A 19,664-nucleotide genomic window follows, 5' to 3' on the forward strand; every position below is an offset into this window, starting at 1 on the left:
CGCATAGGCTAAACGATATTAAACCCTCAAGGCTGCCTATGTATTTGCCCTGTTTTGAAGCACAAACCAGGTGGAAGAAGATGCTTTGGTTGATATTTAGCAGTCTTTGGAAGTGGCTCACAATAACGGGTTTCATAAAACTCTGGTCATGCACACAGAAAGTGCTACATGACTGTACTAGGCTCCTGTCATGAATGCACATGTGCCACAGAAACTCAGGCCTGGTCTATACTACAGTTAGTGTAAGTGTTGGGGTAAGGCATCTTACACCTATCTAATTACATCAGCATACACACTACAGCCTTGCTCCCACCGATGTAAATGCCCTACTATGCCGACATAACTGCACCTCTACGAGAGGCATAGGGATTATGTTGGTGAAGTTAAGGAAATGTAGTGTCCTTGTAGACACTGTGTTACTTACATCTATTGACTGTCATTCTGCCCTGGTCTACACTAGGACTTTAGGTCGAATTTAGCAGCGTTAAATCGATTTAAACCTGCACCCGTCCACACAGTGAAGCCCTTTATTTCGACTTAAAGGGCTCTTAAAATCGATTTCCTTACTCCACCCCTGACAAGTGGATTAGCGCTTAAATCGACGTTCCCGGCTCGAATTTGGGGTACTGTGGACACAATTCGATGGTATAGGCCTCCGGGAGCTATCCCAGAGTGCTCCATTATGACCGCTCTGGACAGCACTCTCAACTCAGATGCACTGGCCAGGTAGACAGGAAAAGAACCGCAAACTTTTGAATCTCATTTCCTGTTTGGCCAGCGTGGCAAGCTGCAGGTGACCATGCAGAGCTCATCAGCACAGGTGACCATGATGGAGTCCCAGAATCGCAAAAGAGCTCCAGCATGGACCGAACGGGAGGTACGGGATCTGATCGCTGTTTGGGGAGAGGAATCCGTGCTATCAGAACTCCGTTCCAGTTTTCAAAATGCCAAAACCTTTGTGAAAATCTCCCAGGGCATGAAGGACAGAGGCCATAACAAGGACCCGAAGCAGTGCCGCGTGAAACTGAAGGAGCTGAGGCAAGCCTACCAGAAAACCAGAGAGGCGAACAGCTGCTCTGGGTCAGAGCCCCAAACATGCCGCTTCTATGATGAGCTGCATGCCATTTTAGGGGGTTCAGCCACCACTACCCCAGCCGTGTTGTTTGACTCCTTCAATGGAGATGGAGGCAATACGGAAGTAGGTTTTGGGGACGAAGAAGATGATGATGGGGAGGAGGTTGTAGATAGCTCACAGCAAGCAAGCGGAGAAACCGGTTTTCCCGACAGCCAGGAACTGTTTCTCACCCTAGACCTGGAGCCAGTACCCCTCAAACCCACCCAAGGCTGCCTCCTGGACCCAGCAGGCGGAGAAGGGACCTCTGGTGAGTGTACCTTTTAAAATGCTATACATGGTTTAAAAGCAAGCATGTGAAAGGATTACTTTGCCCTGGCATTTGCGGTTCTCCTAGATGTAGTCCTAAAGCCTTTGCAAAAGGTTTCTGGGGAGGGCAGCCTTATTTCGTCCTTCATGGTAGGACACTTTACCACTCCAGGCCAGTAACACGTACTCGGGAATCACTGTAGAACAAAGCATTGCAGTGTATGTTTGCTGGCATTCAACCAAAATCCGTTCTTTATCTCTCTGTGTTATCCTCAGGAGAGTGAGATATAATTCATGGTCACCTGGTTGAAATAGAGTGCTTTTCTTCAGGGGACACTCAGAGGAGCCCATTCCTGCTGGGCTGTTTGCCTGTGGCTAAACAGAAATGTTCCCCGCTGTTAGCCACAGGGAGGGGGGAAGGTTGAGGGAGTAGTCACGCGGTGGGAGGAGGCAAAATGCGACCTTGTAACGAAAGCACATGTGCTATGTATGTAATGTTAACAGCAAGGTTTACCCTGAAAGAGTGTAGCGACTGTTTTATAAAATGCGTCTTTTTAAATACCGCTGTCCCTTTTTTTTCTCCACCAGCTGCATGTGTTTCAATGATCACAGGATCTTCTCCTTCCCAGAGGCTAGTGAAGCTTAGAAAGAAAAAAAAACGCACTCGCGATGAAATGTTCTCCGAGCTCATGCTGTACTCCCACACTGAGAGAGCACAGACGAATGCGTGGAGGCAAATAATGTCAGAGTGCAGGAAAGCACAAAATGACCGGGAGGAGAGGTGGAGGGCTGAAGAGAGTAAGTGGCGGGCTGAAGAGAGTAAGTGGCGGGCTGAAGACAGGGCTGAAGCTCAAATGTGGCGGCAGCGTGATGAGAGGAGGCAGGATTCAATGCTGAGGCTGCTGCAGGACCAAACCAGTATGCTCCAGTGTATGGTTGAGCTGCAGCAAAGGCAGCTGGAGCACAGACTGCCACTGCTGCCCCTCTGTAACCAACCGCCCTCCTCCCCAAGTTCCATAGCCTCCACACCCAGACGCCCAAGAACACGGTGGGGGGGCCTCCGGCCAACCAGCCACTCCACCACAGAGGATTGCCCAAAAAAAAGAAGGCTGTCATTCAATAAATTTTAAAGTTGTAAACTTTTAAAGTGCTGTGCTTAAAGTGCTGTGTGGCATTTTCCTTCCCTCCTCCACCACCCCTCCTGGGATACCTTGGTAGTCATCTCCCTATTTGTGTGATGAATGAATAACGAATGCATGACTGTGAAGCAGCAATGACTTTATTGCCTCTGCAAGCGGTGATTAAAGGGAGGAGGGGAGGGTGGTTAGCTTACAGGGAAGTAGAGTGAACCAAGGGGCGGGGGGTTGCATCAAGGAGAAACAAACAGAACTTTCACACTGTAGCCTGGCCAGTCATGAAACTGGTTTTCAAAGCTTCTCTGATGCGTACCGCGCCCTCCTGTGCTCTTCTAACCGCCCTGGTGTCTGGCTGCGCGTAATCAGCAGCTAGGCGATTTGCCTCAGCCTCCCACCCCGCCATAAACGTCTCCCCCTTACTCTCACAGATATTGTGGAGCACACAGCAAGCAGTAATAACAGTGGGAATATTGGTTTCGCTGAGGTCTAAGCGAGTCAGTAAACTGCGCCAGCGCGCCTTTAAACATCCAAATGCACATTCTACCACCATTCTGCACTTGCTCAGCCTGTAGTTGAACAGCTCCTGACTACTGTCCAGGCTGCCTGTGTACGGCTTCATGAGCCATGGCATTAAGGGGTAGGCTGGGTCCCCAAGGATACATATAGGCATTTCAACATCCCCAACAGTTATTTTCTGGTCTGGGAATAAAGTCCCTTCCTGCAGCTTTTGAAACAGACCAGAGTTCCTGAAGATGCGAGCATCATGCACCTTTCCCAGCCATCCCACGTTGATGTTGGTGAAACGTCCCTTGTGATCCACCAGAGCTTGCAGCACTATCGAAAAGTACCCCTTGCGGTTTATGTACTCGGCAGCTTGGTGCTCCGGTGCCAAGATAGGGATATGGGTTGCGTCTATAGCCCCACCACAGTTAGGGAATCCCATTGCAGCAAAGCCATCCACTATGACCTGCACATTTCCCAGGGTCACTACCCTTGATATCAGCAGATCTTTGATTGCGTGAGCTACTTGCATAACAGCAGCCCCCACAGTAGATTTGCCCACTCCAAATTGATTCCCAACTGACCGGTAGCTGTCTGGCGTTGCAAGCTTCCACAGGGCTATCGCCACTCGCTTCTCAACTGTGAGGGCTGCTCTCATCTTGGTATTCATGCGCTTCAGGGCAGGGGAAAGCAAGTCACAAAGTTCCATGAAAGTGCCCTTACGCATGCGAAAGTTTCGCAGCCACTGGGAATCGTCCCAGACCTGCAACACTATGCGGTCCCACCAGTCTGTGCTTGTTTCCTGAGCCCAGAATCGGCGTTCCACAGCATGAACCTGCCCCATTAGCACCATGATGCATGCATTGTCAGGGCCCATGCTTTCAGAGAAATCTGTGTCCATGTCCTGATCACTCACGGGACCGCGCTGACGTCGCCTCCTCGCCCGGTATCGCGTTGCCATGTTCTGGTGCTGCATATACTGCTGGATAATGCGTGTGGTGGTTAATGTGCTCCTAATTGCCAAAATGAGCTCAGCGGCCTCCATGCTTGCCTTGGTATGGCGTCCGCACAGAAAAAAGGCGCGGAACGATTGTCTGCCGTTGCTCTGACGGACGAGGGGCGACTGACGACACGGCTTACAGGGTTGGCTTCAGGGAGCTAAAATCAACAAAGGGTGTGCCTGTACATCATGGAGTATTTCAGGCAGGACTGTACGGAGGGTTCCAATAAGAAATGGTGCACCTAAGTTATCGTTGTTATTGGAACAAGGAGGTTAGCCTGGCCTCTGATTGATACATGGCTAGATTTACCTCGCTGCACCTTCTCTGTGAGTGACTGCAGTGTGATATAGACAGGGGAGGAGGCAAATGAGTACAAAACAAATCTGGTCTATTTCTTGTTTTGACCCACTCCATCTATCTTTTACATCTTTGGCTGGCAGCAGACGGTGCAGAAGGACTGTATGCCATCCACATCTCATGGCTGCTTGGCATAAGATGGTACAATACGACTGCTAGCAATCCTCATCTCTTGCCTGCCTGGCAGAAGATGGTACAGTACTGACTGCTAGCAGTCCGTATCGCCTGCCCGCTCACCATAAGATGGTTCAATAGGACTGCAGGACTAAAGAGAATGACCTGGTCAAGTCACTCCAAATTTAGTCCCTGCGCCCATGTCTGCCCAGGCGCTCCCAGCCGACGTGGCCAGGAGCACCTCGGACACGACGAGGACGACTACCAATCGTATTGCACCGTCTGCTGCCAGAAGGCAATGGGTTGCTGCTACTGTGCAGCAAAGCCGTACCGCGTCTGCCAGCACCCAGGAGACATAGGGTGATGGTTACCTGAGCTGGCTCCATGCTTGCCGTGGTATGGTGTCTGCACAGGTAACTCATGAAAAAAGGCGCGAAACGATTGTCTGCCCTTGCTTTCACGGAGGGAGGGAACGGGGGCCTGACGACACGTACCCAGAACCACCCGTGACAATGTTTTAGCCCCATCAGAGTGCTCCATTGTGAGTGCTCTGGACAGCACTCTCAGATGCCCGATTGTTTGCCATTGCTCTGACGCCGGGAGGGGCGCTTACAGGGTTGGCTTCAGGGAGCTAAAATCAACAAAGGGGGTGGCTTTACATCAAGGAGTATTTCAGGCAGGACTTCACGGAGGGTTCCAATAAGAAATGGTGCACCTAAGTTATTGTCCTTATTGGAACAAGAAGGTTAGCCTGGCCTCTGATTGATACATGGCTAGATTTACCTCGCTGCACCTTCTCTGTAAGTGACTGCAGTGTGATCTAGAAGAATGAGTCCCCTAGACAGGGGAGGGGGGGAAGCAAATGAGTACAAAACAAATCTGGTCTATTTCTTGTTTTGATCCACTCCATCTATCTTTTACATCTTTGGCTGGCAGCAGACGGTGCAGAAGGACTGCATGCCATCCACATCTCATGGCTGCTCGGCAGAAGATGGTACAGTACGACTGCTAGCAGTCCGTATCGCCTGCCCGCTCACCATAAGACGGTTCAATAGGACTGACTGCAGGACTAAAGAGAATGACCTGCTCAAGTCACTCCAAATTTAGTCCCTGCGCCCATGTCTGCCCAGGCGCTCCTGATCGACCTCACAGAGGCGACCAGGAGCACCTCAGACATGACGATGACGGCTACCAGTCGTACTGTACCGTCTGCTGCCACAAGGCAAGGGGTTGCTGCTGTGTAGCAATGCCGTACCGCGTCTGCCAGCACCCAGGAGACATAGGGTGACGGTTACCTGAGCGGGCTCCATGCTTGCCGTGGTATGGCGTCTGCACAGGTAACTCAGGAAAAAAGGCGCGAAATGATTGTCTGCCCTTGCTTTCACGGGGGGAGGGAGGGAACGGGGGCCTGACGATATGTACCCAGAACCACCCGCGACAATGTTTTAGCCCCATCAGGCATTGGGATCTCAACCCAGAATTCCAAAGGGCAGCGGAGACTGCGGGAACTGTGGGATAGCTACCCACAGTGCAACGCTCCGGAAGTCGACGCTTGCCTCGGTACTGTGGAAGCGCTCTGCCGAGTTAATGCACTTAATGCACTTAGAGCATTTTCTGTGGGGACACACACACTCGAATATATAAAACCGATTTCTAAAAAACCGACTTCTATAAATTCGACCTTATTTCGTAGTGTAGACATACCCTCTGTAATTACTGCAGTTGCTTGTAAATCGACTTAACATACATAGGTCGACTGAAGTTTATGTGTAGATATGCCCTCGGGCTTCTATGCCTCATGCTGGATGGGGAACACTGGAAGATTTGCAGCAGATTCTGGCTAGCTCTTGATATGCCTGTAGCAAGTGGCACAAGTAAGTGTATTTACTGCATGCTCTGGCCTAATCCTGACATACATTAAGCATGAGGCAAAGGAACATTTACAGCAGACTCTTGCCTGTCCCTCCTGTACATGCAGCCCAGGGGACACTTGAGCATAATGGCAACAAATTCGTGTCAGCACCTACCCTGCATGCAGCACAGTGTATTACCAAAAACAAACAAAAACAAAAAAACAAAAACCGCAGAAGACTTTGTCTACTGCTGTCATGTATGCATAATAGGGCGCCCAGGAGGGCTGGCACCCCAGGCTCTTGCTTTCTCCCGCAGTCCCTGCAAAAGCGGGAGACCCAGCAGATTTTGCAGCAGCAACCCCTGCTTGCTCCACGCAGCACTGGGGAATGCGGAATGGGTGGGGGCTGCGCGCGCTCTGGGTGGGCGAGGGGATAGAAGGCGGCTCGTGCAGCGGGCAGGTGCAGGCTCGGGCACGGGCTTCCCCTTGGCAGCTGCCGCAGCCGCTGTAGCCTCGGCTCTGGGGCCGCCCGCCTTCTCCCCCCCCCCTCCCGCCAGACACAGGTGGGATGAGCGCGAGCGGCGGCGCGCGCTGCGTGTGTGGCTCAGCCCGTCCCCTCCAGCGGGCGGGGGAGCTGCCGCGGCTTACGGCGGCTGTGGTGGCGGCAGCAGCGGGTCGTGCCCAGCTGGGGGCTCGCCCGGGGGAGGCAGGCAAGGAGGCTCCATGCAGGCGGGCAGCGCTCAGGTAAGGGCGCAGTGCGCACCTGGCTGCGTGCGCCGGGGAAGCAGCCTCAAGGGGGAAGGCAGTAAATGGGGGAGCGTAAAGGGGAGCAGCGCTAGAAGCGGGCGTCTGGGGGAAGCCGGGGTGGGGAGTTAAAGGGGGAAGCGTGTATTTGCCCCTGGCAGAATTAACAGAACCTGGGGCCTGCATTCAGTAACCCCCCCCCCCCCGACAGTTCGCTCCTGGGTGGAAATGGGAGCGTTGCAATATTTATAAGATGAGAGATCTAAGTCCGGGGCGGTCTTGGCAAACCGGAGACCCTCGGTGGTTATAATACTTTATCACGGCAGCAAGCTGTGAATTGCATGGAGCAGCACAGTGAAGGTGGCTTCAGTGCTGCGTCTTTGTGTTGAGGCTGATTTGCTGTTTGGAAACTGCATCCCATTCCCAGGGAGTCTTGGCTATTGCAGGAGGTAGAAGGAGAGTTCAGAATGGCACAGGGGTTTCGTGTGTATGCAGCATGCAGGCAGGGGATTGCATATTAGGAGAGGGCATTTGGGGGAGTGTGGTTTGCATGTCAGGGAACAGACAGTGGGGGACGGGATGGACAAAGATGATTATAATAATTATTATTTTATATCCTGTCTTTGGTGTCCATAGCCCTGTCCAGATGTGTAGGTGGCAAGGTCCTTGCCCCAAAGAGGTTTCTGTTGCATGTCGGAGCTAGGAGTGGGATTGCCCCTTGGAGAAGAGTGGGCAGAGATTTCATCTGGAGGAAGGGAGAGATTGATGCTCTGTTCTGAGATCACTGGGAGATGGCAAGATAATATTCTCTTTCTTGTTGCAGATTATTGCCCTTTGTGGATAAAAGATGTATCATGGAATGAACCCGAGCAGCGGGGATCCGTTCCTAGAGAAGCAGCAGCAGTACCCGTCCCCCCGGAGACTCTTCGTGGTGGTCTTGTGGCTTCAGCTGGTGCTGTGCTTCGGCCCTGCACAGATCACGGGCGGTGAGTGACTGACTCATGTGACTGACAAGCAGCAGCAGCGCCCCTGCAAGCTAGCCAGCGAGAGACGAAGAGAGAGAGGCTCTGACAGCCTGCAGGCAAGCGGGTTCCCCAGTGACGGGTGCTGGGCCCCCTTACTGTGTTTAAAGGCTAACTCACTTCTGTCTTATAGCCCCCCCCCCTTACTTCTCACTTCTGTTTACATTAAAGCAAGCCACTTGACATTCAGGGTCCCTGTGCGTTTTTCCCATAATTTGAGCACTGGAGACCTTCCTAATTTGACTCCATATGCACAAATGCCAGTGTGAGAGACTGTTCTGAACCTCACTGCATACAGACACCTCCTTGCATGAAAGCCTCCCTCTGCATGTGCCTATGCACACACAGATGCTGAGATGCAAGAACCCCTTCTCTCCCTTCCTGCTCCCCAACACTCAGGCATGCTGACAGGACCCACCCCTATATGCACATATAGACACCCTTTGCCCACCACCCTTCTAGGCACATGCACACAGAAGTGCTGGCAGGAGAGACTCCCTCCTTATCCCCCTCTTATCTCATCCCCAAAACCAAACCATGGATACTAATAGGAGCAAATCCTCACACTTCTCTCTCTCCACCTCTACCCCCTCCCGTCTTCCCTTTCATAGACATAGACTAGAGAACTGAATCCCCTTTCTCCTGTAAAAATCCCACACATAGATGCTGGTAGGCAAAACACCCCTCCCCACATGCTGAAGGGAGAGGAGAAACTTCCCTCACATGTACACACATGGATGCTGATAGGGTAACACTCCCACACTCCTCTACACCCTGCTTCCCCATCTATATATGTATACAAATACGGAGAGGAGAGAGTATTCCGTGCTGCCTGCAGGAAAGAATAACCATGTAGGTTGATGTGGAGAAAACTACCCCAGGCACTAAACTGGTGACAGGAGACAGCCTTGCCCAAATGCTGTCTGGAGAGAAGAAAGTAGTAATAAATATTTCCAGTATAATCACACATTCATTTTTATTTAAAAATAATGTAATGCTTTAATAATGAATAGCAAGAATCCTCTTCTGTTAGCTCTCTTGCTATTCTTAACCTAGGCATCTGGGGAAGCATAGGTTCAGTGTTTTGGGGGAAAAAGCATCTAATGTGGGGCTAAAGAAAGAGACATTAACATTCAGTTCCATTGCATCCACTTGGACAAACATGAACTGGTCCTTTTTCATTTTTATGATTTTAATTACAATTTTTACACCTGTTTTATTTTATTGATGCTTTTGAGATATTTTAAGCAGATGTGTTTAATTACCAAATTGCTTGAAACCGATTCCCTAATTAGGTCTGGATTGCAGGAAAAGTCTTCAGTTAAACTGCTGTGCTGCAAAGTGAACTTAGTTAGAATAACATTAGCAGCTTCAAAGGATTACCACCCTAAAATGGTGTTATATTCTTGAGGGGGGAAAATATACTGATTTGTGATTGGATCACACAATTAATGGCAGACTGAGAGGCAGTGTAAGAGTAGCGTGGGGTTCTTTTCATGCCTCTGAATTACATCAAACTGTTCAAACTTCGGTGCTTGCAGTTAAGCTCATAAATCCACTGTTACTCACCCCACTTCTACTTTTGGTGTTTATGTGCTGCTCCCATTGCCTTCAGAAAAGCTGCCTTATTTTCAGAAATGTATTTTAGGTGCCTAACGATGGATTTAAGAGCCAAATTTAGATACCAAAGTTTGAACATTTTGGCCTGAGTTAACAGGCATGAGAAGAAACTGAAGAATCTCCTACACTGACACACTTTCTCTCATTAATTATGTGGTCCATTTGTAAGCTGGCTTATCTTTTTCTCCTCTCAAGAATATAATGTCATTTTAGAGTAGAAATCCCTGGAAGTTGCTAATATTCCAGCTAAATTCACTTTGCAGTCATACCTCGTGCTATAAGAGACCCTGTGTTTTTTGGAAGTGCTGCCTTTCTGATGAGACTTAAAAAAAAAATTAATTAGTGTGGTCATTAAACACTGTGTGTCAGTTGGTGGCATATTTCACGAGAATAAAGTATTCACTTTAAGAGTTGGTCAGGACATCAAAGTTTAATTATGTTCTGCCCACCTATGTTTCCCTTGCAGTTTAAGTTGGACAGGCTAACATTCATTTTGTGGGCCACCTCATAAGAGAGAGAATGCCTCATGGATCCACCTCCTATCCCAAACCCCATATCCTACTGCTTAATTAACTGCTGATTAACGGAAGGTGTATGGTGGTGGATGTTAATAAACAGCTGCTGCATTTCACTTCAGTAGTGAAACCTGATATTGTTTCTATGTCAAACTACATTTGTAAAGCACTTTGGGATCCTTCAGGATGAAAGGTTCAGAGGAATGATATAAATCCAATATATTGTTTGTTAATATGAAGAGCTTTTGTTATAGGCCAGCTTGAGGCAAAAGAGAAATTCTTGTCCAGATTCCAGTGAAAGTTAATGCATTAAGAAAAGGAGTACTTGTGGCACCTTAGAGACTAACCCATTTATTTGAGCATAAGCTTTTGTGCATCCTATGAAGTGAGTTGTAGCTCACGAAAGCTTATGCTCAAATAAATTGGTTAGTCTCTAAGGTGCCACAAGTACTCCTTTTCTTTTTGCGAATACAGACTAACACGGCTGTTTACTCTGAAACCTGTCTTAATGCATTAAATAACTTTTTGATTAAAAGAACCAGTGAAAAATATAGATTGCATTTCTAAGCAGTATTATTTTCCAATGCATTGTATTGAGAAGTACTGTATATACACAGTCTGCTAAATCAACAAATCTTTCATGTAGAAGAATACATATACCTGTTTTTCTGAAGCGTGGAAGTGGCGAGACAATGGGATTTTAAAATTAAAGAAGTGGACTGTGAGCCAGGACTCATCATCATTATTTCCCACTCTGTTATGGTCTTGGGCGAGCCACTTCGGCCACTTGTTTTGCATGCTTCAGTTTTTGACTGCTCAACTTGAGACACAGTGTGTGATTTTGAGAAGTGCTGAGCACCAACTGGACTTTAGTTGGAGTTGTGCTTGCTCAGCACTTTTGAAAATCTGGCTTCAATAGTACTCTAAAGTTGGATATCCAGATATTAAGGCATGCAAAATCAGTGAATACTGTTGAAAATTTGGCCATTAATCTCTTTGTATCTTAGTTTTCCCAATCTGTAAAATAGGGTCGTCACCAAGGAGGGTGTTGAAACATATCTAATAGTTTGTAAAGAGCTTTGATGATTTTAAATTAAAGATGCTATGCAAGTGGAAAGTATTTATTATTTTGTTTCAGTAGCGGTTCATCTTTAACAACATCAATGTGCTATAAGACAAAAATAAAAACTAACTAACGTGTTGAAAAGGGGGAAAATGATGATAGGTTAGACCAGGGGTCCCAAACATGCGGCTGGCCTGTGGAGTTATTTCCTTCGGCCCACCATAGCTCCCCTCACCCTCCGCCCCACTGAGCGCACTGCTTCCCCCCTCCTCCGCCTACCTCCCAGCGCTTCCCGCCGCCAAACAGGGGAGGAGGCAGTGATGTGGCCCTCGGGCCAATGTATTAGTCCTCATGTGGCCCTCGTGGTGATTTGAGTTTGAGATCCCTGGATTAGATTTTGCCGTAGAAAACTGTTTTCATTTATAGGATGAAAATACATTCTTCCCTTTCTTACCTGAGGGCAGAATTTGGCCCTAAGTAATAATCTTGTCATGACTTGTGTAGCTCCTTCTATTTTATATCTGACTGTTCTATAAACTATATTGATTTTAAGGTTCTGCCAGTTCACCCCAAATCAATATTATTTATAACCCTTCTTTTTTTTTCTTGTCAGTGATTTTTACAGAGAATAAATCTGCCTGTAGTATTTTTACCCTCTCAAAAGTGGTTCCTGGAATGATCCATGAGAAAAATCACTCCACAAATGAAATCAAAAGAACAAACTCTTCAAAGCTCAGTAGGCCTAATTCCTCCCTGGTGTATGTAACTACATTCACATCAGAGATGAATTAAACCCCCTTGATGTAAGCTTGGGACTTTCTTCTAGTCACCTGGTATCTTTGCTCATCTTGCGCTTTTTACTGTTAGTCTATAATGAAGAAGAAGTGTTTTTAATAATAGAAATAACCAGTGTTAAGACCTTCAGACACACTAAATGCATAGCTGGTGCTAAAGGCAAGATATTCATTGCACATAAACAATTTGCAGAGTTCATGGCTGTACATGTATCATTTTGAGGGGATATTACATATATATTTTTTCCAAATGTTGCAGATCTCGAAGTATTTTTAATTTTTCCAGGAATTCTCAATTTTCTAATAACTGTGGGCAAAGAATTCACCATGTGAAGATTTATTTTAGTCAGTTTTTGAGTTTGGACATGGGCTTTGGATTTTGCTGTTGTAACAGGAGAGGCACTTGAGCGAATTTCTCTTTTTTGTTTTCTTGGTTGGCTCTGAAGTATTTCTAGTCCTTTGGAAAGTCGTTTTTCCCCACCCCCCCTTTGGATAGCCCTTTGAGGAAGCTCACTACTGCAATATGATGGAGTATTTCTGGTATGTTTGAATCAATGTCAGCTTGTTTGTTTTTTAGTGGTTGATACTTTCTTTAAACCAGATTATGATACCTTTGCTCACACTGAGTAATCCCATACTGTACAAATAGTTCCCATTGAGAGTACTTACGATATGTATGTAAGGTACTATTAGTTGTGAATAAGGGTGTTGCATTCTGGCTTTTTGTGAGGTACCCAAACATGCTTTGGAGTCTCTTGAAACCATGAAGAATAGTGTTTTTGCTTGTAAATATAGGCTGAATTTTTATTGCTCTCTTGTTTTATTGTATTGCAGCCTGGACTGTGCCTGATTCTGGATTTGATGATTCCATAAGAAATCTTTCTCAGGTTGCCAAGCAAAGTAGAACTGTTCCATCTGGCTAAGTCAGATCTTTCGCATTCAGATGACTTGTGTTCGCATTAGGGATGTGCATCGCCTTTGTTTTGACAACCTACTGTCTGTCTTTGGTGGTTTTTGGAGACACAAAACTGTTTGAGATTGTCTTTTTAATTGGTGCATGCAAACTCTTAGATCTTATAAAGAGTCTTTTCTGAACAGACTCTTATTTGACTGACACTCCAAAAAATATATCTGTAGCCAGCGTATTTTGCTTCTCCCTTTCAGTATGGCTGCTTCAGTTGACAAGCAAAACAGACAGCACCCTTCTTTTCAACCTGGAATATGTAACTGAGGTTGGTGAAATCATTAATTAGCTTTACAGTATCAGCCTTGGCTTACTACTTTGTAAGAGCTGGTTTAGGCATTGTCATATCTTTTAATGTATCTGCAGTATAGCTTCCTTTCATATATCTGCTGAGATGTTCTAAATTGGTTCCACTGAGTAATTCTGATTTAAAATGACAAATTCTTCTACATGCCTTGGTAAGACAACAGATAGTTTGCTTAGTGGTGTGTCCACTCACATCCTTGTGAGATGTGGACTTATTTGATAGGCTAATACTGTAGCAGTTCCTTCTCGCAAAGTCCCTTAGCGCTTCATGAGAAGGAGCTTGATCTTGTTGCTAAGGCATGGGAATAAGAATTAAGATCTGCCTTCTGTTCCCAGCTCTGCCCCTGACTTGCACTATAACCCTTGGCAAATCACTTAGCACATCCTTACAAAATGATCCAAATTTGCTTTCTTTGCCATGATGATTGGTAGTAATGAAAAAATGAACAATGCTTGGCTGGACTGTAAAATATGATGGTTATCCTTCATCCCATGTGAGTGGGTGAGTAGAATTTTGCAAAGATAATTTGATTTTTCTCTGCAGTTTCCTCATTTGTAAAATGGGCATAATAATCTCATATGGAAGATGCTGTGACATGAAAAGTATTTATTACATAAAGTAAAAGATTAATCTTTAACATTGTTTGTTTGCCTCAAAGGTTAGAACAGGGATGGCCAACCTGGGGCTCCTGAGCTGCATGCGGCTCTTCAGAGGTTAATATGCGGCTCCTTACTTAGGCACTGATTCCGGGGCTGGAACAATAGATGCTAACTTTCCTGTGTGTGCATGCGTGCGTGCGCACTCACTGCTCAACCCCCTGCTTTGCCCCAAGCCCTGCCCGCACTCCAACCCTTCCACCAAGGCCCCTGCCACTTCCCCTGAGCCTGCCATGCCCTCTCTCCTCCCGCTCCCCCCCATAGCCTCCTGATTGCGGTGAGTGGGGGAGGGGAAGTAGGCGCTGATTGGTGGGGGCTGCTGGCAGGTGGGAGGCACTGGGGAGCAGATGGGGGGCTGCTGACGTATTGCCGTGGCTCTTTGGCAATGTACGTTGGTAAATTCTGGCTCAGGTTGGCCACCCCTGGGTTAGTAAGTAAAGAGCCCTAATGAAGGTAGAAAGATTTCATCCCTTTTGATTTCTATGGCTTTTCTTATGGATATTTCTCTGTATAGAGCTTTGATCACACACTTTGAATTTTTTTCAAGTATCTATCACCTCTGCCTCTCTGATATTCATATGTTCCTTGTAACAAAATAAACCTTACTAGAAACCATGACTGTTGCACCCTTACAACTCCACTGATGTAAAAAATGTATGGGGTGTTTTTTGGTAGGGCCGAAGAGGGCAGAATGTGACCCCAATTCAGATCTGATGTAAGCAAATGCAACACCCATGAAAGACTCTGAGCCAAATTCAGTGGTGAACATAGGCTACACATCATATGTAAATTGGTCAGAAAATGAGTGTAAAGGGTAAAATGGTGTGACTTGTTTGGTACACTAATTTTATGTGAAACTTCCACGCTGAGGAGGCTGAAGGTTTATGTGTTGCAGGAAATCCAGCTAATTACAGTGCCCTGCTAATTACGGTGCGAGATAAAGTAGCCTGCCTACTTCATTTCACATCTTCCTATTTCTTTCTTTCCTTGCCATGTTATATATCCATCAACATGTTAATTACATTTGGTTTACACACCCACTGGATGTATGTGGTATTGTTGTAGTCGTGTTGGTCCCAGGGAATTAGAAACATTACCGTACCCACCTTGTAGCATTTATTGGACCAACTTCTGTTGGGAGAGTCAAGCTTACACAGAACAACTAGATGTCAGATTGGAGCAAATTGCGGTACTGACACTTAACATTTATTTATACTAGTTTTCTAACCACCTTACACCACTGTTTATGTTGGTGCTAATTTGGCCCCCTGTGTTTGCAGAAGGGGCTCTTGATGCCTTTTCCCCAAACAGCTAGTTGGCTCATATGATTAGTCTAAATTGGGGCATTTCTTTTTCATGTATTGAAAACATTAGAACAGTTTGTTAATACCATCTGTGCACACCAAGCACATGCTGACAAAACGTGTCAGACATATTTTCACACTCACGAAGAGTGACCCTGGAATCACTTTTTTCCCTTTATTTAGTCATATCTTCTTAATGATGTAGTGTCCATATTGAGTTGGATTTCTGCTTGTTATTAAGGAATGATACAAAGCGTCCACTCCGTGAGGAAGTTCAAGACTTTATAAGAGAATTTTTTGGTTGAACAGTTCTCTCGATTGTCAACATTACTGGCCTTAGAAAGATAATATGTGGAGTTAGTCTGCCAACATCACTACTGACACATTGCTAGGAGCATCAAATTAAAAGAAAAGATTAAACATATTCTAGCAAAAATTGTTGCCTGTTAATAATAATAATTTAATAATTCATAGCTCTTTCATATAGCCCTTTTTGTCCCTAGATCTCGAAACATTTTACAAAGGAAGTTCAGTATCCTTATCTTCTCTTTGTAGTTGGGAAAATGGGCACAGAAAAGTGAAATGACTTTGCTTAAGGTCACATTACACTGTCAGTGGCAGAACTGGTAATAGACCTGTGGGAATAGATCTCCTGGCCCAGTGCCCTGTTCATTGGACTGTATTTTTTCCATGACAATTCAAAGGAAAAAATGACTTGCAATTGCAATTTAAAATGGAGGAGCTGGGGGGTGGTCAACATCTATAATTTTCTTTTGATGCCACATTTGTATGTTAAAAATCTCTGATGTATCTTTTTGAACTCAATTTTCTCTTCACTGAAGTCAGTGACACAAATCCCATTCACTTTACCGGGAGCAAGTTCAGGCCCTATGTGTTGCCTAAAGAAACTACCCAAGCAGACTGTTAATCTAATCTTTCCAGGTGAGATTTATCTGTCATAATACTTCTGAACAGGAGTAGGTATGTGGGGGTGTGTATATCTCAGGTGGCACATGGCATTTTTCCAATATCAGAAGTATCTTTATTTGAATAATATACAATACAAAACTATTACCCTTGAAAAACCAGCTCGCGCACATGCTCGCGCACTCTCTGTCTGTCTGTCTGTGTCTCTCTCTCTCTCTCTCTCCTTAGAACTAGCTGATGGTCTGCGGGATAGGGTTCTTAAACTTTTTCATAGTAAGGAACACGTTAATAGTGAGAGAGGATCTCATGGATATCCCATAGATGTCACTCCCAGTTACGATCACAGGACTTTTCACTGTCATATAACAGTCCTGGAGCAACTACAACAATTGCTTACATGGAAAGATAACATAAGGAAAGTATTGAATGTGTTTGCAGGTAATTTTAATGTGCTTTAGCAGCTGGAAATAAGGAGAGCCAGTTCCATGTGAACAGCCAGCTCTCTGCAAGCCATTGTCAGAAAACAGTACCACCCTTCTCATTTGTTTTGGGATCAGTGGAAATTCAATGGCCGCACTCAAAAACTTCTCTTTCTACAACTGTTTTCTTCCTGCAAATAATGCTGATGTGTGTTCCTTGCATGAAGGGAAAGAAACTGATGAAACAGTTCAGTTTAGTTCCTCCCTCTTTCACTTGTTTACACCAGATGGCCATGCTGCTGTCACATTCTGCATATTCTCCTACTGTAGGAAACTCCCATCCCAGCCAGGAAGGGGTTAATGAGCTCCTCTGGGCACAGTCAGCTGTGGAGAAGGGTGGCTACTTAAAAAGCATGATCCAAACACAGTGAGGGGAGGCACTCCGAGGAAAGCAGAGCTCCCTGAAACCACAGAGCGGAACTGCTAACCTGGAAACTTTCTGAAGGGCCTCTACCGCCTGGAGCATCTGGACAAATGAAGGGACCTTCTTTATTTTGTTTTCTCTTTCCTTAAAGCCTAGGACACTCAGCCTGCGCCTCACAGACTGAAAAGGGGTTAGAGACCCAGCCCTTGCTAAGAGATTAATAGCCCGTTTGCCTTGCAATCATAGTAGGGCAAACTCAGACAGTTTGTGGACTACCAGACTGTTATATTTTGCCTCGATCACTGGGACTGCCGAAGGACTTTGAGAAGAGGGGGAACTGCCTCCCTGAGATGTGTAGCTGGAAGGACATAGCTTTGTGGCAGACAGACTTTACAGTAATTACTCGCAGCCAAGTAAAGGCCTCTGGGACAGAGGAGGTGCCCCACCATGCACTGCGGAGGTGCTCTAGGTTCAGAAGCACAGCCTGCGACATCTCCATTGAGCTGTGTGTTATGGAGAGGTGGTAGGTTTAACATAGTTGAGGTTGCATGTGAGATTCTGTTTATAGCCAAATTTTCCATTTTTGGAAAAGCCTACAAAAAAGAGTCAGATCAGCTTGGAAGCTTTGCAGAGAGGACAGGAGTTACAGTAGACTGGGGGAAGTGAAGTTTAGATGATACAAAATTACTAAAGATAGTTAAGATACAGGCAGACTGCGAAGAGCTACAAAAGGATCTCTCAAAACTGGGTGACTGGGCAACAAAATGGCAGATGAAATTTAATGTTGATAAATGCAAAGTAATGCACATTGGAAAGCATAATCCCAACATATAAAATGATGGAGTCTAAATTAGCTGGTTCCGCTCAAGAAAGAGATCTTGGAGTCATTGTGGATAGTTCTCTGAAAACATCTACTCAATGTGCAGCGGCAATCAAAAAAGCGAACAGAATGCTCGGAATAATTAAGAAGGGGATAGATAATAGGACAGAAAGTATCATGTTGCCTCTATATAAATCCATGGTATGCCCACATCTTGACTACTGTGTGCAGATGCGGTCGTCCTATCTCAAAAAAGATATATTGGAATTGGAAAAGGTCAGAAAAGGGCAACAAAAATGGTTAGGGATGTGGAACGGCTTCTGTATGAGGAGAGATTAATAAACAAGACTGGGACTTTTCAGCTTGGAAAAGAGACCGCTAAGGGGAGATATGATTGAGGTCTATAAAATCATGACTGGTATAGAGAAAGTAGATAAGGAAGTGATATTTACTACTTCTCATAACACAAGAACTAGGGGTCACCAAATGAAATTAATAGACAGCAGGTTTAAAACAAACAAAAGGAAGTATTTCTTCACACAACGCAGAGTCAACCTGTGGAACTCCTTGCCAGAGGATGTTGTGAAGCCAAGACCATAACAGGATTCAAAAAAGAACTAGATAAATTCATGGAGGACAGGTCCATCAATGGCTATTAGCCAGGATGGGCAGGAATGATGTCCCTAGCCTCTGTTTGCCAGAAACTGGGAATGAGCGATAGGGGATGGATCACTTGATGATTACCAGTTCTGTTCATTCCCTCTGGCACTGGCCATGTTGGAAGACAGGATACTGAGCTAGGTGGACCTTTGGTCTGACCCAGTAGGGCCATTCTTACATTATTATGATCAAGGGGATCCTGAAGTACTGCAACCCAACAATGAGTTGTTTACAAAGATGCTAAATTCTTCTAATGTTGTTTTGCACACATATGCAGGGGAAAAAGCCAGATGCAGGAGACACATGAAGCTGGATTCCCTTTGCTGAGGTCTCAGACAAAGAACTGAAAAGAAGATCTATGAAATCTAAAAAGGTTTTTCAGACCTTGTTTTTGGAATTAGAGTGATTAAAATGCAGTGTTGAGGAGACTGTGCAAACTCAACACCTAGGCTCTCCAGTATACTGTGTGTGGAGGGGAGAGTGTGTCGACCATGGGTTCTAGTCTCATCTCTTTCACTGATTGACACTAGCGTTTGTATATACTTGACAACTTGTTGTATAAAGACACATACCTTCCTGCCTTCTAAATAGGGGTATCTTTTCCTGAATTTTACAGATACTGTAATGAAAGAGAGAACTGGGAATAATGTGGCAAACAAGTTTCATTTGTTTAGCTATATCGCCTTTCAGAATGAATGTGCTAAGTATGTGTTCTTGACTATACTGCCTGCTCTAACCACTAGATTACACTTCATTCACAAGATCAGGAACAGAAAGAAACCTGATTCCCAATATTCTACTGCTGTCTAACAAATAGTTTTGTAACTCGCTGGCAAAGTGTTCGTTCAAGTGGCAGAGGTCTGTGGTATGGATCTAAAAGTTCTGTATTCAAACCTTGCTGCCAACCCATGAAGGAGTCATTAAGGTGATGAAATTTCTGTTTGTTTTTTTTGAGGTCACCGCTAAGTTTGTTTTAAAGCTAGATTATGTATCCTCCCCAACAGCGATCAAAAGAGACAGATTGGCCTGGCTAGGTCAGGGGGCTGGCAGAGATTCTGCAAGGCAGAGCCAGGAATAGAACCA

The 19,664-nt window shown here is 45.7% G+C and overlaps 1 protein-coding gene across 4 annotated transcripts in view; it reads left to right on the top strand.

Moving 5' to 3' along the window:
* SUSD4 (sushi domain containing 4) overlaps positions 1-19,664 on the top strand; it is a 197,286-nt gene that overhangs the window by 58,765 nt on the left and 118,857 nt on the right. For 2 of the 4 annotated variants that reach the window (XM_073338775.1, XM_073338778.1), the window contains exons 1-2: positions 6,934-7,086; positions 7,910-8,072. In XM_073338775.1, coding sequence (XP_073194876.1) covers positions 7,934-8,072 — 139 coding nt within the window. In that variant the 5' untranslated portion in view covers positions 6,934-7,086; positions 7,910-7,933. Of the gene's footprint in view, positions 1-6,932; positions 7,087-7,909; positions 8,073-19,664 lie in introns of those variants that run through there. The other 2 variants (XM_073338779.1, XM_073338777.1) reach the window with 2 other exon arrangements.

The sequence above is a fragment of the Lepidochelys kempii genome, chromosome 3 (assembly GCF_965140265.1).
Source record: "Lepidochelys kempii isolate rLepKem1 chromosome 3, rLepKem1.hap2, whole genome shotgun sequence".
Lineage (NCBI taxonomy): Eukaryota > Metazoa > Chordata > Testudines > Cheloniidae > Lepidochelys > Lepidochelys kempii.